Source organism: Phalacrocorax aristotelis, chromosome 1, assembly GCF_949628215.1.
Source record: "Phalacrocorax aristotelis chromosome 1, bGulAri2.1, whole genome shotgun sequence".
In the NCBI taxonomy this organism is placed as follows: Eukaryota; Metazoa; Chordata; class Aves; order Suliformes; family Phalacrocoracidae; genus Phalacrocorax; species Phalacrocorax aristotelis.
Window position 1 is genome coordinate 151771728 of NC_134276.1, and position 25243 is coordinate 151796970.

General features: G+C 43.7%; 1 protein-coding gene across 7 annotated transcripts in view; it reads left to right on the forward strand.

Annotated features, from left to right (window-relative positions):
- The first annotated feature begins 484 nt into the window (after positions 1-484).
- The window catches only part of WASHC1 (WASH complex subunit 1), a 44677-nt gene continuing 19918 nt past the window's right edge, over positions 485-25243 (forward strand). The window contains exons 1-3 of one of the 7 annotated variants that reach the window (XM_075116305.1): positions 496-562; positions 9919-10101; positions 12692-12845. In XM_075116305.1, coding sequence (XP_074972406.1) covers positions 12697-12845 — 149 coding nt within the window. In that variant the 5' untranslated portion in view covers positions 496-562; positions 9919-10101; positions 12692-12696. Of the gene's footprint in view, positions 563-583; positions 778-9918; positions 10102-12651; positions 12846-25243 lie in introns of those variants that run through there. The other 6 variants (XM_075116298.1, XM_075116288.1, XM_075116311.1 and 3 more) reach the window with 6 other exon arrangements.

Below are 25243 nucleotides of genomic sequence, written 5' to 3' on the forward strand. Positions count from 1 at the left end.
TTCGCTTTTCATGAGTATTTGCGCTGGAAGAACTTGGTTGATTGAATGAGTGCATAGAAGCGACCCAAGAACAAAGTAGTAGAATGCACTTTTAAAAAAAAAATCACTATTTTAGAAAGTCAATTTTAAAATTGCCCAACTCTATACATAAGCACTGGAGAGAAAACAAGCACGTGTACGAGCCAAAGCCTCCCCCTTGTGCTTGCCATGCTCTGTACCAGTATATGGAAGCAGAAACGCAGCCAGGCGCCGCAGCAGGGCTGACAGGCGCTGCCGGTGAGGGGTTCGGGCCGGGCAGAGGCCGCAACGCCCGGCCCCGGGGCCCGGTGAGCCGGGAGACGGCCGCAGATCCGCAATATGGCTGCCGATCCCCGCCGCCGGACGACGCCCCGTGCTCCCCGCCTCCTCACCTCGCGCATGCGCAGTCCCGCCTCGGCACCGGGTACTCGTCGTGACAGGCAAGGAGCGCCTTAACCGGGCGGAAGTGACGGATAACTAAGGGCGGAAGCGGTGCAAAACTCCGCTTCCAGCTCGGCGCCGGGGCGTGGTTGGCTCGCGGCAGGTGAGGGGCGCGCGGCGCGGCCGAGGGGGGCGTGGCCGGGGCCGGACCCTCCTCCCCGCCCCGGTTCGGTGCTCGGTGCGGGGGTTCCGGCGACCGGGGCGGGCCCTGGCGGTGCTGGCGTAAGGCGGCGCGGTGGGGTGAGGAAGAGCTGTGGTTGGGACCGAGGGGTTCCTCCTGCGGGGCCTGAGCGGGGCGGTGGGCGCCGGCAGGGCCCTGTAAGCGCCTGCGAGGGTCCCCGCGGGGTCTGCGGCCTGTCAGCCACCGGGGAGGTGATTCTGGTGGCCGCAGGGTCCCGCCGTGAAGGACCCGGTCAGGTCTTGGGGAGAAGAGCTTAGTAATGCGACATGAGAGTCATACGGCACCAGTTTGGGTGGGAAAACGCATTTAGAAAATCTTTTGTTAAGCTTCTTGTGCCGTGCTTCAGTGTTGAGCCGTGAAATAGGTTGGAAAACCTGTCAGGCAGGCATGGGGCATGGAAATCTCAGGTTGGTGGTGATGCAAGGGGCGCTTGGAGTCAACATAGCGCTTCGGGGACTGGGAAGGGTGATGCCTTCTCTCCATGTGGGTTAGCTACCCTGTGTGGATAGGCAGGTAGGTGCTGCAGCCTGAAGGGAGTCATGGAAAAGAGAAAAAGGTGTCCAAGTTAGAGGGTCAGAGGGCTCTGGGATGTGGGTTACATAATTTTTACTCAGAAAGGTAGTTAATGCCTTGTAATAGAGTTGTGGGGGGTTTATGCTATTCCAAGTACCGACTGATTACTATTAACTGTCAGCTAATCCAAAGAACGGCACAGATTATACAAACCGTAACTTCTAGTCCATCAGTGCGTCAACACAGTTTGTTACCTGGACTGCTGGCAAATCAGTTTTAATATGGATTGCCTTTAAGTTGCACAAGGACATGTTCCTCACTCCCAAGCTGGCAGCTGTGGTGATGTATCTATTTGTCCAATAAAAACACATTGTCGGTGTTTGCAAGTGACCCCAAATGCTGTTGTGATAAATGCATTATTTTATTTTTTTTCATGTTCAATATAAAGAATGAGTCAGCCAGCAGTAAAAAGACCACAGGGCTACTAGACCTAGCTGTGCACATAAAGAAAGGCTGCTGATGGATGTAGTGAATATTGTGAATCCATATCCAGCAGTGCTGATCATTGTTAGGATTTATTTTTGTAATCAACAGAAGTCCTGCTGTGGTGACAGAACTTTTTTTGTTTTTAAATGGTGTGGTTCAAATGTTGAGTGGTTGGACAGCACCTGGATTTTTGCAGAGGCCTCTTTCAGAAGAGGAGGCTTTTCATCCCTGGGGAGAGTAGGCTAATTCTCAGCTCTGCTCAATTCTACGGTGCAGCTTCCAGCAATGAGTATGGGATAGTGCCGGCTGTGGTTGTGGCATTTCACATGATTCAAGCAAATGTCAGCTAGGAGTTGGCTTGAGTTGACCTATTTATTTCATTTAGGTTGCACAGCGGGTGTTGCTGGCAGTGATTTGCAGGCCGGATTGACCTATCTTGGAGTAGATGAGGTAGAAGCTAAAACTGTCTCTATTTCTTGCCAGTTCTCTGAAATACAGAGCCTTCTTGAGCAGTGAAAGGAAGTAGAGCGGATAGTGCTGCTTTTGCCAGAGGCAAGGCCTGGAAGCAAAGTGACTTAGGCATGTCCTTGTAGAGGCTTTCTGTTTTCTGGGGAATTGGAGGTGCTCCAGTCAACTCTCCCTTGCTTAGACTTTCTTTTAGGAAGGTTAGCTGAGGGCTGATAAGTTCTCCCGATATTTAATTATGTTTTTCTTGTCTGAGTAGTAAAGCTGGGATGTAAAGGCTAACCAATATACCTCTGTATTCCTGGGATGCTTTGGCTGGGGGGGAAACAGCCACACGTCCAAAGAGCCCTCAGGCAGAAAAACACCTGAGGCACTCCCAGAGCAGCACAGGCTGCTGGTTGTAGCATCTGCCCTTCTTCTATCATTCTGGATATTTAAACTGAGTTTTTAATCTTAATTCCTTCAGATAAAAAGTGCAGTTCTCTTCTCTCAATTCAGGAGTTCATTGGCAAGAAAACTGAAAGCAGATAATCCCTGGGAGCTGCTCTGCAGTCTGGGCTCTTGGTAATAGCAGGTAACAATAGTCGCTGCACGCTCAGCCTGAGCAGTAAAGGAGAGGGGTGGAAATTGAGTTCTGGGGAAAGATAGTGCTGAGATAAGCCTGAAAGCAGGGCAGATTTTTTTTATAATTTTTTTTAAGATTAAAGATAGTGTGCAGAGGAAAAAGAGGATTATGTCTGAAATTGTGATGTTTCCTGTGGCCATGGTGTTTGAGCTTGAAGGGAATATTTTTTATCACTCAAAAGCTATTTCTATAGTGAATCAGCTCTGCTTAGACCCCTTCACAAAATAACCTGTGCCAGAAAATAGTCCATCCAGCAGTTTGTTTAGTAGGTTATTGATTCCCTAGGTGTCTGTCTTGTGACCCAGCTTTTTGTCAGCTCCTGTCATCCAGGCCACCCTGTAGAGATATTCTTCCTAGCAAATGTGAACAGGCTTAAAACACTTCCATATAGTGAGTGAGTTCCCCTCTTGTCATCTTGCAGGAACGCAAACATCCCTTTTGCTTTTGAATGCATAAAATGGGCAGGAACTGGTTTGGTTGCCAGTTTGGTTTGGTTGTTGCCTTCATTAAATATCTCAGGGTCTGTCGTAACACAGTGCGTGTGGGGTATGGGTGCTGTAAAACTCTAGAACTTTGGAGCAGAGGGTACTGAATGTGGAGGTGAAAAATAGGACGTTGCTGGTTAGGGTTTGTGGCAGCAAGATGTGGCAATGGTTAGATCTGTAGTTAAGGTTCACTTTGCAGGAGACTGAAGCTGATTTTGCATCAGAAAATTGGAAAAATTAACTCAATTTTTTTTTTTTAAGGGAAGTGCTGTGTTTTTGGAAGTACGTATTCATTGCTGTGGTCTGATAGTAAGATTATGCACCTCATTTTTCTGAACAAAACATTCTGGAGGAAGTTCTACAGTAGCGTTTGAGCTAGACTGGTTTTGAAACTCCAGTATGTCGGAGAACTTACTGCAGGGGAATGGCCCTCGAAGGGACTCCTGCCATAGCCAGTGGCTTCTGTGTACTTTAGGCGTACAAAACCAAAGTACCCCCATTTAGGAGATTGAATGAAGAGCTGTGCCTGGATGTTTGGGCTGGGATTCTCAGCCTTACCTTTGATGTCTGTACTGTAGGTGTAGCCAAGCCATTTGCTTAGGCTTCTTTTATAATAAATAGTGAGAGGAAGGGAAGGCAGGCCATTAGCACAGCGCTTTTGGTCAGTTTTAGATGGCTGCCTTAGAATCAGATCAATTGTTCATTAGAGCGTCTGATTGTCTCCATTAATGGTGAAAGCCAAAGGTGACAGTTGCAGAGTGGGTTATCTGATTAACTTTAGATATCAACATCTGTCCATCAAAATGAGCTTTATGTATCTAGCTGAAGGAAATCAATTTCAGCCTGTGCTTAGAGGACAGGACTTTCGCAGCAAGGTGATGCAGTCTATAGCTCGGTGCCTTGTGGCAGTAAGGACTGCTGTCAATGCTTTGCGAAGCAGAGCTCTGTGTTGAGGGGGAATGTTGCCTCTAAGCTACTCGTGTCTGAGACCATCTTAGCTTGTGGAGCTGAGAGGATTGAAGTGCACCTCTAAATTCTTTTAAGCTTCTAACTTTCAGATTCTCTTTAAAGAAATAATTTCATGTAATAGCATTCTGTCTTCTGGAGAGTTGATATAATTTGATTTTACATGAACCATGTTTAAATGTCAGCTATTTTGCAATTTGCCAGGGAGTTGCCATATGCTATTGTAAAGCTGGACTCCAAGGTCTCAAATTTTGAGTCTTTCTCTTTAGCCTAAGTGAAAGAGGGCAGTGTAGTATGCGACAAACCAACAAATCTAAGTGGCTCCGAGTATTTTTTAGGGAAAGGGAGGGTCTCCATTTGAGAACGATCACAAAGTCTGTTCGTGTATTGGTTCAGGCCCATGCTTATTTGATCAAAGAGACAATGCTGCTGGTGGGAAACCACATCCTCCAGTTCATGTGTATTTACTTACCTGTCAGTAATGTCTTTGCCTTAATGTCATATTGCTTATAGATTTCATCTGTCTTTAGTAGTTGCAATACCTACTGTGTCTTTCAAAGGAATGTGTCTGAGCCAAAGGTGTTAACAGGCCCTGGCTTCTTGAGAGAGGCTGCCTTAAGTACTGGGCTCATGCTTTCAGAAGCAGATTTTTGACAGGCCAGTGCTTTTTCTTTGGTAGCTCTGGGTGCTCAGGAAGGGACATTATTCTGGAAACAGCAGGATAGGACAAAGAAGTAAGTAACAACGGGTGTTTCTTGGTCTCTGGCACAGCCTGTGGTCTAGTGAGACATGTTCCTGTCAGGCATCCAATTTACAGAAACTGTGTCAGTAAGCTGCTCTTTATTGCAAAGCAACTTGTTTCTTGTGTTCCTTCTACCACTTAGGGAATTAACTGGGGGGGAAAAAACACTTTGGGGGTTTTGGATGCAAGATTCATACCAGAGTCTCTCTTGCTGTTTCCAAAAGTAAATATCTTCATAGCATTACCTTAATACCTTTTTCTAGTACAATGTTTGTAGTTGGTAGATTGAGTGAAACATATATTTCAGATTGAATGGATCTTGGGCAACTTTCATCCAGATTCCAAGGTATGTCAGGTTGAATTAAATGGCTCCCAGTAGTACATAGATTCAGCTAGCAAAAAGACACCTAGCACTGTAGCTGACATCGTGGTGCAATACAGTGTTCTTATGGTACCCAGATGTGTGAGATACCACCTATGTGGTAACTGCCAGTAATTCCACACTATTTGGATGTGGAGAACTGAGCAGAGTTATATCACTGAGTAGTTAGTGGCTGCTTACCAGTGCAGCAGAAAAAGCTTTTCCTTTTCCTGCAGCTGCTGCTAGGAGAGATGAGGTGAGACTGCTTCAGTGATGGAATCCACTCCTGCCACTTTCAAGCAGAATATTGGTCTGCAAGGCCAGGATGCAGCGTGCGCGAAATGCAGTGCGAGTCCCCGAGTCCTGCAGAGCATCAGGTCAGGCTCCTCAGTGCTCTGCTGTTTCTGCAGGGCGGTGGTGTGATGTGGGAGGCTGACTCCTTTCAAAAAGATCTTGGCTGTTCAGGCAGCCCCATATCGATGAGTGACTTCTGAAAGTATTGGCATGTAGCAGGAGATGCCTTTTCGGATTAATTTTCTATACAGACTGGTTCTTTGGTAGTTGTGCTTCTGAGATAATGCTGTATTGTAAGGACAGGCTGAAAGTAGGAGGTTGATCAGACTGAGTAAGTATCTCTCATTCTAAAGCTGGACTAGAGGAGCAGAAATGGCTTTTACAGCTGTGGGTAGGTTAATTTTGTGATGTAGATGTGGCCATGATGTGCTCCTGCTGCTCTGAGTGGGAGGGAGAGCGACAGCTTCTAAAGCTTCTCACCTTCCTGCACCCCTTGCCAATCTTGGTGCCTGAGGAGCTCCAGCTGCCCAGTTTAATTCACTCATTGAGAGGGGGCAGGGTGGGACATCTGGAATGGAGAGCTCTCTTGCTCCAGAAGTGGTACTGGGAAATAAAATCCTAACCAATGCCAGACCCTCCAAAGATGGAGAAACCCCACTCCTCATAGCTTTGTCTAAAATAGGTACTAGAGGTCTTGAGACCCAAAGCAGTAATGTCTACAACAGAGTTAGAGGATTGCTACTATGAGACGTCTAGTAACATGAGCACCTTGGTGGAGTATAGCCTGCTACGGGGCCTAATTATGGCCTTGTTAATGTTTTCTTTCATCACTGCCTTCCAGCCTTCAGATGGTGATTAGACCTATTTATAGGGGCAGAGTTCCTTAATATTCAGCACGCTGCACCTCTTGCCCATCAAATCAGTACCATCTGCATCTTTGATTGCTGCTTAATAACACTGTAGTACGTGGTTAATTAAAAAATATAAATAGACTTTTCATCCTCTTAACTTATCGAAGTGCTTCTCTCCTCCTCCCCTCCTCTCCCTGACCCCCCCAAAAAGGTAAGTTTGTCTTAGCACAGGGGCTGCGGTGAGCCTCTTGTCTCACTGCTGGAAATACATTTGCTATCCTACCCAGGGTAGCTACCTATTGTGTGCTCTACTGGAGGACTAAATTTCAACCCCTCCAGCGAATGTCAACACAGGGCGGAATGATCACTTGCTGCACAATGAAATAGGACTTACATCTAGGCTCTTGTGCTGCATATACCACCAGAGTGTAAGCAACTTCTAGCTTTCGGTTCAGTTGCGTGTCTACATTTGTGTGAGTGCATGTGTTCACGCTGCCTTATCCTGTCCCCTAACAGGAGGAGCATATGCAATGACGTTTTGCTTTTCTAGCATTTTAAGTCTCTTTTTAAAATGGAGTTCCCTGGCTTTGCAGCTGGTAAACTCATAGGAGTGTGCTCTGTCTATGGAGGGCTAGGAGATAAAATTGTCTTTTTTTTTTTTTTTTCTTCCCCGGAGGGGTTCCTTCTGATATGTTGTTGGAATGTCCTCTAGGCAAGCTTCTAGTACGTCCTAGGTATGACTTGAATATGCCAGCAGATTTGATCATGATTTGAATTTGTGTGGGAAACCTGTGTGGAAAGTAGAGAATGAGGACGATGTAGTAATATATTAAGTACGGTACTACAGAGTACCATAGTTAAATGCACAGCAGTAGAAGTTTGTGATGAGACACACAGCAGACATTGTAGCAGCTGGGAGCTTTGTGAGCTCTAAAAGCTGCATTTAAGTATTGCAAGCAATGTGCTGATGTAGTGTGCTAGGTTGAAGCCGAGGAAAGTGAGAATAACTGAGGTCAGTTATTGTCAGCCAGGATGGAACAACATTTGTCCAGGTAAACATGGTAGGAAGTATTATGTGTAAGAAATCACTGTTAGTGAGGAATTTGGGATGACTTCTCACTGTGAAGCAAGTTATGCATGTGACATTCCTCTGTCAGAGGAGACAGCCCCTTGTGATAAGCTGTGCCCAAAGCCTGTCTCTACTCCATCTTTTGAGTGTGTTTAATCTTAACCTGTAGTTCATTTTTGACTTGGTCTGTTCCCACTGTGGAACCATCCTGGTGGTAGTGGTGTAGTGGTATGTGGTGGGCGATATGCAGACTTGTGTTTTATTGTGTACTGCTGGTCTCTGCATTCTTGCATTGATCTTTTATCCACGTCCTGCAAAGGAGAGACATAGGGCTAGAGATAGCCTGTTGCTTCTTTTTGGAGATGTTACTGCATGTGGGAATTAAAGGCCTTTAGTTCATGCTGCCTTTCCAGTGCAGTGACCGAAGCAGCAGCACAGTAATCGCTGAAGCAGCCCTTGTATCTTTGAAGAATACACACTGATTTTTTTCAAAGTATTTAAGCCCTCTTCTCCCCTGAACCCCCTCTTTTTAGTCCCTTGGAGCACATTAAGGAGGGAGGTATTGTTAGTGTTTTGCTTTATTCTCCCTTTATTTTCATAGCACAGCATGCATCTGCTAAGTGCTTGTATATAGCTTTACAGTCTTTGCCTGTGGTGAGGGCAGGCAAATTATTTTCTTAATATTGCCTATGTTAACATTGCCTTCAAAAATTAAGATATTTTAAGGTTGTGGGGGTTTTTTGTTTGTAGATCATCAACTCAGTGATAGGTCCTCCATAGAGCAATATTTTCTAAATAACTTAGAGGAATCTTGCGTCTATTACAGCCTCTGTTTGCTCTGTAACAAGTTCTCTTGGGCTTAGCCTTGACATAAGGAGTTTTATTCTTGGGTCCACGGGGAAGTAACCCAAGAGGTGAGCAAAGTAGGTGGAGTGTTTCTCTACCTATCCAGAGCAGTGAATTGTATACTTCCTTCTCTGGGTTCGGAGCTACTAATCTCTATGTAGCCATCAGAGTATTAGACCTGCCCATGATGATTGAACAGTATGACCGGTTGCTGGTTCCAGACACCTAAAAACCCTGGAGTGCTCAGCCTGTATCTATCTTCGTGTAAGCCTTTTGGAAAGGTGAGGCAGTCTGATGGAGGCTGTCGTTGCATTTCCCACTGCTGCTATTTCACTCAGCTTTTGCTATTGTGAACGTTGGAACTGAGAGGGAGAGCAGCTTTGGGTACAGAGGGATAGCCACCAGCCCTGATGAGCTTTCTACCAGCTTGCTTGAGGTTAAAGGCATACACAGCGTATGGCAAAAGTGCAAATCCAAGCAGTTGCTAGCTCTAGTCAGAACTTCCAAATCAGGATATGGCACTCCTAAGCAGGTGGTGCAGTGAGAAAACAACCTTTTTCTCTTTGTTTGCAATTTAATAAGGCACATGAGGTTATTACATAACACCAGAACACATTTGTCTTGATCATGAAAGTTGTCATAGAAAAAAAAGTTCAATAAAGAGTGACTGGAGCCCCCAGATGCTGCAACTCTTTTTTCCAGAGCCTCTTTGATCACAAAAAAAGAGCCGTGTTGCTATTTCTTCTGCCTTGTGTGACCCACAGGTGGTCACACTGCTAATGAGTAAATCTCTTGGGTGATTTGAAATCTGCTTTTCTGAATCATACTTGCTTTGGGTTTTATATGCCAGTTTCTCACTGTAGCATCTGAGTATTTCATGTCAGCCGCCATAATTCCAGGATGCTGTGCCTTCTGCTGAAACATGCCAGCTCCCTCTTTAAGATTCTGGAGTGATACTAGAACCAGGTTGTTGCTTTGTGGAAGTCACTTCCACATGTAAGATACAGGCAGTTTATTTGCACCTTTGGTGTGAATGTTACATGAAGGTTTGGCATCTGTTGGGCAGGGTGGAAGAGCTGAGATACTTCTGATCCACAGCACTGCTGATAATGGAGCATGGCAAGGAAATGTGCTGCTTCCTCCTCAGTGCAGTGGAGGTTGAGATAAAGGAAGAGTCAGTCTTGCTGAGTGACATTCAGTGTTTGCTTTCCTTCCAGACTTTTGTTGGGAATACTTTGAATTTTCCCTATTAAGATCTTCCTTGTTCCTGCAGTCCCTGTGTGTTATGGGAAGCAATTCTGCTTTTATTCTACTAATATGGTCAGGCCTTTACTCAAAGTATTTCTAAAACTGGCTTGTTTCTCCAGTTAGTTTGGTCACAAGAGGTAATAAGTAGCAGCTGTAGCATGGGATTTTGCCAGAGTCTAGTCATTCGGAAGGCGGTTGCTGTTCTTCCTCTTTCTTGCTATAAACCTCTAATTTGTTACCTTGCACGGAAAGAATTGTCTCTTGTATCTGTCTCCGATCGCAGTTCCCACAGAGTCTACCACATTTCTCTAATGTGATTTTTTTTAGGAAAGGTGAGAATCTGGAGCTCACGTGAGAGGCTGCGTTGAGAACCTGTGAAACAAGTTTACTGGCGGCTGAACTGTGACAGTGAGAGCAGGAGCACCTGGAGTTTTTCCTGCTTTCCCCACTGCTGTGTGCTCCTCTGCAAGGGAGCAGTGTGTCCTGGAGAACAGTCTGCAGCTTCTGAGTGTGAGGAAAAAAATTGTTTGGTAGTAGGTAGGGGAGTGCTGCTTCTGAGTGTGAGCATCTGTCAGTCAGCAGCTGAACTAGGCTTGGCTTTAGAAAGGTCACTAAGAGAATTAGGATTGGTGAGAGTCTGGGAAATCATACTAGGGCTGTATAATCTCATCTGGCCTGGAGAGGTGAAAAGCTTGGCCTTCTCATTCTGTGGGGCAGGATTACCATTACACAGTAATGGTTTTGATAGTGAAACAAGTTTAAGAAGTCCCTTTCTTGCCCCTGCTTCCCACTCTGTATCATGACTGGGCAATTACAGCTGTTTTTTCTGGCTGCCGTAAATTGGGTCATTGAACTGATCTGAGTTAAAAATAGGCATCCCAAACATCAGCAGCATTGATGCAACAGAAGAGTTGTGACCAGTGGCAGGGAAGATCATAAACTTGTTTTGCTGCTGGAGCCAAAGTGTCTCATAAGTGCACACTCGCTGTGATATCTGGTCGCTTTGTTCCGCATTGTCAGTTAAACAGTAGATTTGAAAGCAAAGAGGGTCAAGCATGGTTGTGGTCATCAGAATAGAAAATGCCATCTCAAAATTAGCTGTACTCCTCTCAGATTAACTTATATGCTTTACAACTCTAAATAATAATTTCCTGCCTGCTGAATAGGCACAGTCAAGAAGACTAATCAGTGTGCAAACATTGCCGCTAAAGAGTGTGGATACAGAGTCTGGCTGCCAGTGATGCATGAAGTGAAACAGAATAGGTCTAGGCTTCCTGCAGCAGAGTCAGGTTTTCTGATGGCTGGGCTTGATTTTGCAAATTTCTATTCTGCAGAAAGGCTCCTAGGTTTCCTTCTTCTTTTACTTCTCATAAGATTCATTATTAAACACACCCCCTCCACCCCCCAAAAATAAAAACCCAACCACCCCCAACCCCGGCCCCCACCCAACAGCAGCCACATTATATTTACAGAAAGTCTTTCCTAACCTGCTCTGGTAGGATCAGTAAGGACAAATTTGGAGAGGGTGGATGGTGTTTTTTAAATGTACAGGAATGGCTGCAGGCAAGTCTAATACGATGTCTTTTCATTTTGTGAAGCAGGATAGAGACTTTAAAGAATATGTGAAGACCCCTTTAATTTTCACCTATTAAACAGTTGGTTTATGCTGTAACTATCTCTTCAAGCTCTTGTTTTGTGAATTTCTCCAGTATAGGCTGTGTTTCTATGTTATTCTCAGCCTGCTCAGCTGTACAGGCTGGAATGCAGTTTGCACACAGCAGTGCTCCCTGGACTAGTTCCTGCAGACCTCCAAGTGCCGTGGAGGGAATGCGTTGTGTCCTGAGATAGCTCTGTCTCTTTCTGATAACTTACTTTTCGATCTTCTATTTTTTCATTTCTCTTCAGCTTAATGAATATTTTCTTGTATGGATGTACAGCACTGTGTGATGAAACCCTGTAATGAGCAGCTGTAGACTGTGTTTTTTTACAGTCTGAGTGAGGAAGACACACAGAAAAAACAAGTTTGAAGGAGTTGTGTAGGCCTAGCAGCAGAGCTTGGGTTAGAAGACTGTTTGGATGCTCTATTCATTAACCAGGCTGTCCTAACAGTAATGTATTACTGTTACATTACATTAATGTAATTAATGTATGTACAATTTCTAACATGTTCATAGAAACAGATTTCTTCTCAGTATCCTCCTTGGTGTCCCAGGAATTTTTTTGCTGTTTTTGTGAGCAAAAGCATGGGAGGCAGGCTCTTTGGGAATTGCTGAGGAAGAGGTGAGCAAGACTGGCAGGATGGAAAAAAGGGTGATGCATGGCCTTCTTGTGGCTGAACTGCAGAGCAGTGGGATTGGCCCAGCTGCATCCAGGATCATGCATACTGCTCTGGTGCATGTGTTGAACGTGGCTGAAAGATTTCAGTGTCTGTTTAGATTTTTATACGTGAAAGGACCCTACAATAAGGAGGCTTCTTTCAAGATAGTTACTAAGGAAAAACACAGTCACCAGAAGCAATCAGCAGCTCCCAGGAGTCTTGGAATGGAAGAACTCTCATTAACCTGCTTGGAGCAAGAGCATGTGTGCACATGCATGCCCTGTAATTTCATAGCTGCTGTTCTTGGAAGGGAGCGGTGGTTGTGTTTCTTGGAGCAGAAGTGTGAGATGAATTACTGCATTTTACTAATAAGGTTGAATGACTTGAAATATATCCATCTGGAATATGAGGATGGGAGGAGCGGACAGCGTTATTTCTGATGAATGTTATCACCACCCTGAACTGACTTTGCTCCGAAGCGTGGCCTTTGTTTTCAGCACAGTACTGAGCAGATATTTGTTAAGTATCATGCTAAAAATAAAATTATAGTTCCCAAAAACATTCAGATAAGCAAGAGACTCCCATCTCACTGTAGCTGCCTTGGATTTACTAAAAATCCGATATGTCAACCTTACTACTTGTCCCTTTCTCCTCAGCTCACCAGTTCCTTTGCAAATGCTTTCCTAAAATAATTAGAGGAGCAGAGAGTGGAAGTCCCTGAATAAAAGCTGTAATAAAATGGAAGTGTGTTTACTGTAATGACCTGTTTGCTCTTTCCTCTAGGCAAAATGGCTACAGTAGCCCAGAAGCACTTTTTGGAAGGGCAGACGTACTCAGTGCCCCTGATCCAACCGGACTTACGCAGGGAGGAGGCTGTTCAGCAGGTGGCAGATGCACTTCAGTATCTGCAAAAGGTGTCGGGTGATATCTTCAACAGGTACGGTGCTGTCACATGGGGATTGGGGGATTGGCATTTAGCAATAGGAAAGAGAGTGCTGTGGTAAGGTTGCAGCAGTGAAAGGGCATTGCACTGGCAAGCAATGGAAGTTCAGAAAAGGGATAAAGAAGGACCAGATGCACTTCAATAAAGCTTTATTAGATTCTGGTCTGTCAATGTTAAGCATAATGAAATGGCTGCAGTTAGCCAGAGGTTTGTTGTTATTAATTTTTTATTCAGTGGCAGAGTCCCACAAATTGCATTACCACTTCTGCTGCAGTTATCCTTTATTCCCTCTTGCTTATGTTTTAAATGGGAGACTTTCTTATTTAGAGTATCTTTTTAAGTCTGTGCTTGGAGCAGTGGAGTAGGAAATGTGTCTTCTGATCTCTTGGACTTACAATCCGTTCTCTTCTTGCTTTCGATTTTTTGCACTTCACTTTTTGTATGTTGGGAGGGCTGAGCCCATGAGAGTGTCTGTTCTTCTCACCAGTCTCATAATCCATCTCAACTGATCTCTTCGGGGATTCAGCCCAGCCTTGCCACCTCTTGCATATGGTCATCTTTAGGATTGGGTTGATATGACCACCTATATAGCAGACTAGAGACATTCTTATGTTTGCCTGCAAATGATGGTAGATAGCGTGGTGACTTTTTTTCATCCGATGCCATCTTTGATACCTCAGTGCCCTGAGATGGCGTATGGTATCATTGGTGTGGAAACAGATCAGCATTTATCTTCTCATAGTCTGATTAGCAAAAGTAATTGCTCTGGTTTCAGTGGTATTGTGACTACTTAGTTTGATTTATTATGGTGTGAGCAGGACTGTGGCATTCTTTTTTCTTTTGATTTTTTTGTTTGTTTTTTGAAAGACAGACTGAAGTTCTTAGATTTTTGATAGCAATGCTTTGAAGGGCAGTCTCTGGGGAAAGGGAAAGCACTAAGGCTGAGCTCAAGTCATTGAAGCAAATAAAGGCTTTTCATTGGAATGGTCTTTATTTGGGCAAGGGCTCCTGAGAAAGGGCCAGGAGTGCGTAGGCTGAATTAGGTTGAATACAGGGTCTCATTCTTTTGTGCACTTCTCAGTATGGGAACTCTTCATGATTTAAGACTGGGAGAGGGCTTTCTAGAGCTCCCAGAAACATGTGGAAGGCACCTTTCAAACTTGGGACTGTTTGGCAGCGGTGTCCTTCGCTGTGGGACAAATAAAGCTATTAATAAAACCAGAAGTGGTTCCTTCCCCATCTTTTTTTTTTTTTTACTTTATTTTTTTCCCCTTGCTGCTTTATAACGCGGTACCCTGTAATTTCCCCGGGGAGACAAGCATGCTGTTTTGTATGCAAATCACTCCTGAGTCCTGAACAGTGACTGTGATGCTGTTCCCTCACTCTTTGGTGCACTCATGACTTTTAATTACCAATTTTTTCCAACAACAGAGGAGGCTTCATTGGGCTCTTTGTTTGCTTTGCCTTTCCTCTGAGTTCTCAGCTCTCTGATATAATTAATAATGATTTAGAATTATGCAGGCATCTGATTAAAAGTTCCATGACCTTGGTGGTTCCATGCCAATCAAGGGGCAAAGCTTTCAAGGTGAGAACTTTGCCACTTAGTGAAGAGTGACCTTTTATCTTCCCTTTCCTGAGATAAGGCAGCTCTATCTTCTGTTTCCAGGAAGCAGCTGCCTTATCTGGGGAAGCTGACTGTTCTGATCTGCAAAACAGGAGCTTGCAGTGTTGATGGAGAGGAAACTTGTTCAATATGGCAGACTCAGCTGACTGTGTCAATCTCATTACTTCAGTACTACCAGGATGCAGATGTTCTGGGCTTGTTTTGTGGGAAGACTTGGATTGGTACAGTGTTTTTGAGTGGCAAGCCAATTTGTAATTTGTTGAAGGTGGAATGAGTGTCTCTTACTCTCTATGGCAGATGGAATCTTTCACAACCAGATCTTTTTCCCTAAGTTAGCTCTTCAAAGCTTCTGCTTTGAGTTGTTGCTCACATGGCAATTGAGTATGAATTCTTAAAACTAGCATGTCCATCCATTGTGCAAGGACGGCAAGCTTTTTCTCTGTTTATTTGGAAACTGTCTGGAGGCAACTGTGGTGCTGTTGTGGCTGTAGAAGAATTATTCCATGGGCCAATTAGTGGCTGTGCAGAAGCAGCAGTGGTGAAAAGTTCCTGTGGATTCAGTCTTAAGGGGACACAAGAAAGATACCTTTGCATCTGGAGATTTGAGAGAAAGAAGATAAGCAGCTTTCCACCCTTTCCCCCCAGTTTGGGGAACCTGTGAAATAACCCATGAGACAAGTCTCTGCCAAGTTGTCTTATTTCCAAATGCCCTCAAACAAGCTGACTTGCTGTTAAGTGTAACCAGCAAGTTTCATGGCGAATGAGGCACTTTGCACTTCTGAGACCCAGAGCAGACCCACTGGGAACAGCCTTGGAGAGTAGGTTTGACAAACCATAGCAGCTAAACTTCCTTTGTACCTTGTTAACAGTGCACCTGGACTGCGATCTGGAATCCCTGAGAAATCCCTAAGAAACAATCCCTAAGAAAGAGCCGGGGATAGCTCAGCATCCCTCTTTGTCATAGTCCTAACCCTTGGGAGCAGGGACCCCATCTGGTCTCTTCCACACAGAGAACAGTGAAGTACCACATCCTGCAGAGGGAGAGCACTGACCTCATCAGGCTCTTGGCTGCGGGCAGCACAGGTTGGTGTCTTAGGTCAGTACTGTTAACAGTCCCGTCCTGTTAGGCAGTCCTGCCTTCTGTGTGCTGATATCAATACTGGGAGGAGATCAAGAGGCTGCGTGTACTTTCCAGGCTTGTGTTTTGGAATGATGGAACTTTTGACCTTGTGTATGTTAACCGAATTCATGTAATTAATCTGCTGTGGAAGCTGCAGGAAAGATCAGACTCATTGCCTGTAGCTACTGAGATTTTAATACATACCGTTACAGCTCAGAAGCATAAATATTCTTACATAGGCAATCTGACATAATATCTATATGAGTTTAACTCCTGGACTTTTAAGGAGGGCTTTTGATATAGGTCACAGGAGGCAAAATGACCAAATTAAACACTCAATTAACTGGTGGTCTTTCATCTATTCATTTCATCATTACCAGCATTTGCTGGGTGACAGCTTGTTGGAATCGTGTACTGTGGAATTTTTTACAGGAATGTTGTTTTGGTAAGTACTTCAGATACATGGTGGGTTTAGCTAGGCTTGCCCTTTGGGATCTCTCCGTTTCTGAGGAGAGTTTTTGTTGCCAGAAGATGTTAACCTCTAATATGTCAGAGTGTACTCTTTTTGTATTACAGATTTGTGCAAAATTTCCTATGCAAGTTATCTCATGGAGTCTTATAGCAGTAGAAAGAAAACAAGTACTTGGGGTTGGAATGTTGTTATCAAGGTCCTGGTCTCCTTTGCCAGTGATCCAGCCACAAGTTGTCCAATATACAAAATTTCTCATCCTGTGCTTCTTTTTTTCAGTTTAAGGAAGAATTTCTGGGTTGATCTTTTTAAAGATCTTTATTCAGAGTCTTTGGCTTGTCTGGAATAGTATTTTGCTAAACAGGCATATCTTTCTTGCTCCTCCCCAGTTGGATTCAAATTAATTTCATATTAAATATTTGAAAAGGGCTTTAATATTAAGCAAGGATTTAACTGAGAGCCATATTTCTGAAAGCGGTAGTTGGAAAACAAGCACTGTGGAAATGCTGTTAAGTATGGGGAAGAAGTCTGGTAAGTGTGTGATTAAGGAAGATAAGGAGAGGCTGGCTGGGCAGCAGAGCTGTAAGGGATGTTTGGGACAGGACCAGGGTTGAGGTGCGAGCAGTCCTGAAATTGAAAACACAGACAAAACCTTACTCACGAGGTGCATTTGGGTGTTTCCCCTTGTTTTTAACTTATTACTGTGATTAGTCACGATGATCAGATGGAAATGGGTGACTGAATTTCTCCATAAGAATGTGCTTGATTTAGGAGGTCTGTGGAATGTATTGTTAAGTGTTCATGGAAACTTGCAAAGTAGGGTCTTGCTGCAAGCTGTACTGTGTTGTTTGTTGTACATGTGGCTATGGGATGCAGCTTGGAGCTCAAACACTGCATTGTAGTTGTTCCTGTGCTGGCTGTAAGAGTTTGATCTTACCACGAGGAGAGCTGTCAAGAGGGCTTCATCATGATGGGTCATCATTCAGGTAAGTTTACACCAGGAGGCTGGCAGTAGCATAGGGAATCAGTTTTTCTCCAGTTAATTTGAGAGTGATACAGCTCTTGCTAAGCAACGAGTCATCTCATGGTACTTTGAAGTTATCCAGAGGCCATCTGAGAGAGGATTCTAGGTCTAGTTTCATTTCAGAGACCTCTCTTGAGGGGCTGTAAGAGCATTTGCTGCCAGGAAGATTAAGCAGAAAGAGTGAGGTAGAGGAGTGAGTGGATGGTCCTGCAAAAATGAGGACGTGGAGAGGGAGGAACTTTGCCTGCAGATATTGGTTATTGTAGAAGCATGTCCAAGTAATGTGGATTTTATTTTTTTTTTAAGTGTAGCCCACACTTCGTAAGAAACCGCTCTTTTGTTTTAGCCCTCGTGGTCCTCTGGAAGCTAAATTTGAAAGCTCATAAAGATGTAGCTTGAGAGAGGTTCCCAAACTATTGGGAAGACTTTAGGAGGTGGCATATGGGGGTCAGATCAGCATGCCTGGAAGGTTGGTGGCAGCTGGCAGTAGCAAGCGTCCTAGGCCCTCAAAAGGAGGGGAAGGGATAGTGATTGTTCTGCAGGAGTCTAGTTTACAGCTCTTTCTGGATGCTGCTAAAATCCCTAAGCTTAAACTCTTGTGGGATCTGAGGCCCAGGTTCAATTCAGATACCCTGACAGCCCATGGAGTGGGGCAGCGAATGGGAAGGGGCACAGATAGAGCTGTCACAGCTTGAAATGAAATGGGAATAGTAGGAAAGAGGAGACTGAATGGTATTAAGTCATTAAAAGATTATTACTTCAAAATGAAACAAACATGGTGGAGAACTAGCAAGACAGGATTCTTGCTCATCTCAGGAAGCGCTGAAAATCTTTGGTTTTTGGACTTCCAGAGATTAAATGTGTCTCTTGAAGGAGAGGAGCAGAATGCTAAATGTGATTCTGCAAGCAAGATGCTTTTTATGGCATTGTCATTGAAATGTAGTGATGGTTACTTAAGCCCTTGCTCTAAGTCTACTAACAACAGCTCTTCCACATCAGTTTCTTTCACTAGCAGTCTGTTTATCTTTGAATCCTATTCACCTAAAAGGAGGGTTATCAATCTGTTCTGCCTTAAGTGATTGCAAGGCAGTCTTGAACTTGGTAAAAGCTGTAGCCTTCTGTACGCTAACAAGGCCTTCAGCATAGTTTAAAACAAGCAATTTAAAGAAATGATTGAAGTGCTTCACCTTCAATACCCTCCTCCAAGCAGACTTAAACTTTTTGCACTTAATAGCAGGTCTGCAAATAGTGGTGCATTTTAATGAATAACTAAAAGATTCAGTGCTGGCATTAATGCAAAATGTTTCTCAAAGCATGAGATGAGTTTGCGTTCACTATAGAAAATGTTCTGTGGGGAGGAAGGGCTCTTAATGCTTGATTCTACATCTGAAAAGAGAATGATGGAATATTGTGTCCAGGGTGCTGAAATGGCCATCCAGGAGCACAAAGGAAAGTCTTGCCCGTATCTGCAGTCACTAAAAAGAAAATGAGTGGTTTAGGTGCAGTCATGCTAAACTGCTGATATGTCAGTTTGCTGTAAGTAGTAAAAAAAACGGAAGGAAAATGCAAAAGTTGCAGGAGAAATGTTCTCTCGTTTCTGGAATTTGGTCTCAAAGCTGCATAGCTAAAGGAGGCAGGAAACCATTTCAGACTTAATGGAGCTCTTGAGAGGATTCTCTCCACTCTTACAGGGCCTTACGTGGTAGTGGAATATCTAGTGGAAACATGAGACAGTTTGGTCAAAAGAGATGGCATGTGCAATAGGAAGGGCAAACAGTAGGGAGAAACTTAGGTAACTTTGGTACACCTGGTTTGTTGTTTTATTTTGGTTTGTGGGTTTTTTTTAACCCTGACAGGGTGCGCTCTTGTTTGTACTGTGTGCCTTGTGGGAGAAAACTTAACATTGAGTAACAGCTTTCAAGTTCTGGTGAAGTAATTCTCTCCCTGGTCCTTAAAGCCAGGACAAGACAGACTCCCTGAGAAAGCATGTAAGAGGTTCGACAGTAGGAAGAAGTGTAGGATGCACCTCCCTATGTAAGTGCAACTCGGTAGCTGGGAAAATATCCAGTAGAATATGCATTGTAGTTTGACCTTCCTGAGGCCTGAGTCTGTTTCTTCCTCTCTGTACAACTTTTATTCTGCTTTTGCAACTCTAGGGAGACCAGAACCATGCTCAGAAGGAGGATTTGCTACTCCTCAAGGAGTGAAGGAGTGATACTGAATGATAACAGAGGGCAGTAAAGTTGCCGTTTCAGTAAAGGAGGGCTTTGCTTTGAAGGTATTTGGCTTATTTCCTTTGTTTGGTAATGAGCAAGTGGAAGTCCCACCTGAGCTTCTAGAGGATTGATTATGGCAACGCTGTCATTTGTAACAGCGATGTTACTGTCTGCAACTGTATGAGTTGCATTTCCTGAAAAGAGGTGTCCCAGAAGAGTCTGTGATAAACCTTAATACACTTGAAAATAAGTTCCTGATAGCATAGGAACTTCTTGCTGTGCAGATTCTTTTCATGCAGAACTTTGCATCTTGAAAAAAATCATTAATCAAGAAAACATTTGGTCCAATTGCATGCAGTTCATAGTGGCTTTCTGACTTAATTTGCTTTGCTTTTTGTTCATATTTTTGTGTGTCTGTAGCCTAAAATCCATTTACTACCATATATAGACTCCCTATGGCTCAGCAAAACTTTTCTAAAATGTCTAAAGAGCTATGATTTTAGCATGAGAGATGCCACATGTAGTAGCTATCATTGTTTATTATTCAAAGGCCATGTTCCAAAAGAGGCAAAGCCAGTTTCAGAACAGTCTATGAAATAAAGCCTGTGGCAGGAAGGAGCAAAAGAAACAAATGTTAGACCTCTTTGTGGAAGTGAGAAGTCATTATCTTGATAAATACTACCTTCTTTCTCCAATAATTACTTTAAAGCACAGTCAGTTTGAGGACAGAGCTGTGACTAAGTTGAAGGATGGATCACTTTGTATACCCCCAACTGCTAAAAATTGGTTTAAACTTTCATGAGCTTTTGTAACAAAAAGTACAGAGGTGCAGTTACACCTGCTTTTACTGCTTTAAGAAGTGGAAGCCCAAGAGGACCTCTCTGCTGTTGACAAGATGTTAACTTTTTGCTTACTAAACTGTTTCTTGATTGAGAAGGTAGTGTGTGAATAGCCTGGAGCCCAAGCACTATGTAACTGCAGTGAAATAAACTTCTTTGAAGCCAAGTGCAGCAGGGTCTGAACCAGCTGATGCTGGTGGAGGCTTATGGACTTCAGAAATATTGCCTGATGCATTAATGCAGTGAGGTTTTTAAATGGCTGAAAGTTGTAGTATCCTAGAGCATGAGAGCAATGTGTCCACAAATATTAATGGTGGTGATGTATCCATAATGATTTAAAGGCATGTGAGAAGAGAATTCCACACTGAAGCCTAAAGCAGGCTTTTATGCATAGCAAGAGCACTGAGAACCGATTGAGAAAGAAGTCGGAAAACTTGGCAGGGGATGGAAGTGGTGGTGGTCTGCCCTCCTTACCATGTGCCAAAAAGACTTGTTCCAGTGAGCAATGCAACTCTTTACAATGGGATGAAGCATCCACCTTTGCATGTTTAAGTTAATTCTGAAGCCAGAGCTGCGTAGGCATGTTGACACCTTTTCTAGGATCATCTCTCGAATGTTGTTTCAGAGTTTTCTACCTGATTCATACAGATGTGAACATGTGAATCACTTGTACATGGTGTTCATAAATGCCTTAATGGTAGCGTTGGGTTGGAGGAAGGCAGCAGTTCAGCGTGAGCACGGTGGGAAGGTGTGGTAGGGTGACACAGGGTAGGGGGTGGACGAGTTGGGCTACAGTGCGCCTCTGGCTGTGTTTTGCTAACAGCCATGGTGCCAATTCCTCAGTAGGTTAGTGAGATGTCAGTGTCAATTAAGGGACCAGGCAGTGACCTGGGCCTTGAGGGCTGCCTGCAGAGCAGAGGTGGGACTGACCTCCCAGCCACAGCTGTGAGTGACTAATGCAGAGAGGTCTCATGGCTGCAGTACTTCAGCAAGGGAGAGTTAAGTGTGCTTCCCCTAATGTCTTTCCACAGCTGTGGTGCCCTGAGAAAGTTTTCCAGGAGAACTCTGAAACTACCGTTGTGCAGCTGAGTAAACCTCCTTTTCTTTAACTACTCTGGATGGTTGTGGGTTGGAAGGATCCAGATCCACTTGATGGGAGATGCAGTGGCTGAGATTTTGTCGAGCAGTATCTACTAAGGCAGGAGGTGGCTGTTAATTGACAGAGATTTGGAAAAGATCTTATGAACTTCCCCATCCAGAGAGGCATTCCCTTCCCCCAGCCCCTTACCCCAAGTGGCTGTAGCTATTGCTCTCTGGAAATATCCAAGGAGAAGCAGATCATAACAAGTCAGTGTGTGCCTTACAGCAAAAGAAATGTTCCCTTTTTTCTAGTTTCTTAGCCTGCAGGTTTGGCAATATTGTCAGATTCTCCCACTCCCACTCTCCTTGACACAATTGCCATGTCTTTCTTTTCTTATACAAAGTGACAGCTCTACCTTCTCAACCAGCTTCAGAAGCTGGACTCTCACGCATGTGTTGGAGTCACTTTCTGTTCCTATGGATGCGTTTTGTCTACTCAGCCCTGGAGGAAGAGATGCAAATAAGTCACTTTGTTTTACAGGCATGACTTCATCAGGGATCTAGCGCGGAGAAAACTGTCTGGAAAATAACACTGAGTGTCTTGAAATGTGTATTACAGGCCCCCCCCAATATAAGTGGGAATGTGCACACTGTGGGGAGAGTTGCGGGAGGAAATACCAGTGCCAAAGGTCTGTTCTTCACACTTGACTGGCGGATTATGTTCTCTTTCCATGGACCTTCTTTCTGACTAGCTGTGGTCCTGTCACTGGGCCTTTCCAAATGGGGTAGGTTTAGCGTTTGGGTGTAAATGCAACTGACAGTTAAGATAGAGCAGTGCTTTTGGAGGCAGCAGATCCATTTGCAGATGCTAATAAAGGAGTTCTTGGTTTTCCTTCCATCTAAATACTCCAGACAATCATTTTATTGAAGGAACCCACCATGCTGTGCCATTAAGGAGACGAGGGGATAAAAATTATTCTTGGAGCCAAGGATGAAGGGTTTGGATGGTAAAGTGTGTTAAAGAGAAACCCTGGGTGAGTAATTTAGTATCTTCTGAATAGGATTCCATTCTTAATTTATCTAAGAATATGATCCTTATTCTGGATTAATATATATTTTAAAAATGCAAATACCTGGGTTTACTTTACTTCTAGGACTTTGATGGTAGAAATTAAATTAAAGTTGAATAAGAAGACGTGCTTGATGGGCTTAAGAAGCATAACAGGACATTCCTTTCAGAAGAGAAGGTAAAGCTGTTGCACTTCTGCTCTGTAGTAGCGCAGCAGGGATAGCCTTTCTGCTTATCTCTGAAATATATATAACATGCCAGTCGTTCCAGTAGCTCAGCACCAAGAAACGAGAAAGTTCATGGTCTCCACAGTTCAGTTCTCTCTGTCACTTTGGCCCAATGATTGGGCTTCTTTGGTTTTGCTTCAATGACCATACTTTCAACAGTGGCATCATGGATTTTGTTGATTCCAGAGGAAATTCAAACTTTGTGCGACTGTTTTGGAGTTGGGAGTTTCTCTCCCTCCCTCTGTTGGGTTACTGAACACCAGGCAGGGTTTGCTTTGTTCTTCCTAGCACATGGGTGATTTAGGGGCAAGGGGGATGGGTGGGAGGGGTAGGCAAACAACCCGATAGCCAAAATCATGCCCTTCATTATGCTTCATGCTTACTTTTAGCTGGGATGAGGGGATTAGATGCTGCTGAAGGCGTTGGTCTGTGAAAACATTTATTATGTAAGTATGTCACAGGGTGAGTGATTAGGCTATTAAAATTTATGAATTTACAGTCCTAGCAGTTTTGGGGTGGGGAAAGAGGTTTGAAAAGTATGCTATACAAATTTGTTCTGGTATTATTGTGAAGCTAGTATTTCCATTCTTGATGCCTATTTGTGCATCACTATGTGGGGAAGGTGAGTCTTAAAAGGACAGTGAGGAAGATTAAATCATGTGTCTAGAACCGCTCTGAAGGTGATGTCTGATCACTGATGTGCCACAGACTGTTGCATTGAAATGACAGAGCAGCTGTCAGTCCAAGCAGAGAGGCATCTGCTCCTTGTTGCTGTTAGAAAAACCTCTGCCTGGGGCCTAAAGTTTTTTGGTGAAAAGTAACTAGAAATCCCTCAAGAAAGTAAGAAAGTGCTGTAATCACTCAGGAAAGGTGTTAGATAATGTGTCATAAAGAGTTACTCTCATTTGTTGAAGAAGCACTTGTGTTCAAATTAGCTTGTTGATGGGCATGTCAAAGAAGGTGCCTTTTGAGATTTGAGTGTGACTGCAATTGATTGTAGGAAAATGAAGAAGTAACACTAAACAACCTCTGTTTCTGAAGAGCAAATATTTTGAAATAAAAAGCTCCATTTGCAAAAAATACGGAAAGAAACCTTTCCTTTAAGAGAAGGAGACCTGTTTTGAAAGAGAAGGATCTGTTATGAGAAGAAGTTCAAATTGGAAGCGTAGGTGAGAAAGGGAAAAGAGGTAGTTAGGAATGAGGTTTTATAATAGCAATGGGCTGATACACCTTCTTCGAAACAGCTATCTTACGTGGCTGGGCTTGTTTTCATTGTAGCAGAACTTTTGGGGAAACTTGGGAATCAGCACTGGTACTCAAAAGATGCTGAGGAGGATCATTAACTGCTGAACAGAAGCAGCAAGTGGCAACGCTCACAAGGGCAGAAGTATCTAATGGAAGGAAGAGTGGATGGGAATAGAAGAAATTTGACTGCGTTGTAAGCTGTTGAAAGTACAGTGATCACTGCAGTAAATATGATGAGCAGAAACACAGTATTGAGAGCAAAACAAAATGACCTGGATACTCTATAAGTCATCCTTCAAAAGATAGGTCATTTGCCAAGTATCTGATGACAACCTCAATAGGTCAGGACAAAGTGAGGAAAGGTCACAGAGGCAGACCCTTATTACATGGTGGAAGTCAGAAACGAACTAAGAGTTCAAGAGAATGAGAGGAAGGGATGAAGTGCAGTTGTCTTTGAGGGTTTCACAGTTGGTGAAAGAGACTGCTTTATGGTAGCAAGTCCTGTTTCTTGGTTAGGCTTTCCTTCTGAATATGCAACTCCAATTGTGCAGGACAGTGGGTTTTATAGAGACTGATTTTAGTTGGTGACTGTTGTGTGACAACTAACTTGTAAATGATATCTCTTAAGTATGTGTTATTGAAAAGGGGACTGAAGGGTTCAACTTGTGGCGTGCACATCAAATTCTACGTGATTGTCAGCAGCTACTGGCAAGTGGGGAAAATTTAAAGCCAATGCAAAAACCTTTACCTTCAAACTTGTGTCTTCAATGTGGGGAGAGGGTATATTTTGGATCCAGAGAAAAAGTGGTGGTGGAGAGAATGGTCAGTGTTTTGCACCAGTGCTTGCTGGCTGTAGTTTATTCTAGAAAGCGGCTATGGGACAGGTTTGGCAAAGGGGAGGCACTGAAGAATGTAGAAGTACTCGCACAGGTGGTCTCAAACTCAGTAAAACTGAAAATTAAAAAACTACTGAAATGTAGGTGTTAAGTTCTGTGAATTAAAGCAAAAACTGTTCAAATTAGTGAATGACGGACTGAAAATCTGGTCTGCTGGGACTGTACTGTGAATTTTCCCAGATTTCTTTTGTCATGGGGCACAAATGATTCCACTCTTGATGTCACAAGCAACTGAGACTTAATTAACGCTTAGAAATTGCTTCGAGATCGTTGGCTGAAAAGCTATGAAGTTCTAATGATATTTGATTAAATGCAAAGAAAACCAATGCTTTTTTCGGAGAATGATTAGAGTTTGAACTTCTATCACAAGGAATCATTTTCCACTCTGGAGGCGGGCATGTTTTGATCAGCATTCTTAATTCTTGTTGACAATGACTGTTTTGGTAGCAGAGATAACACAAATTCTGTTCCTAATCTCTTTATGTGCTGTATTGGTATAAAAAGCCTCCATCCCAACGAATGAGTGGGAGCTCAGCTTACCTGGTATGTTCAGCCTTATATTAGGGCAAGCCCCGTAGTAGAA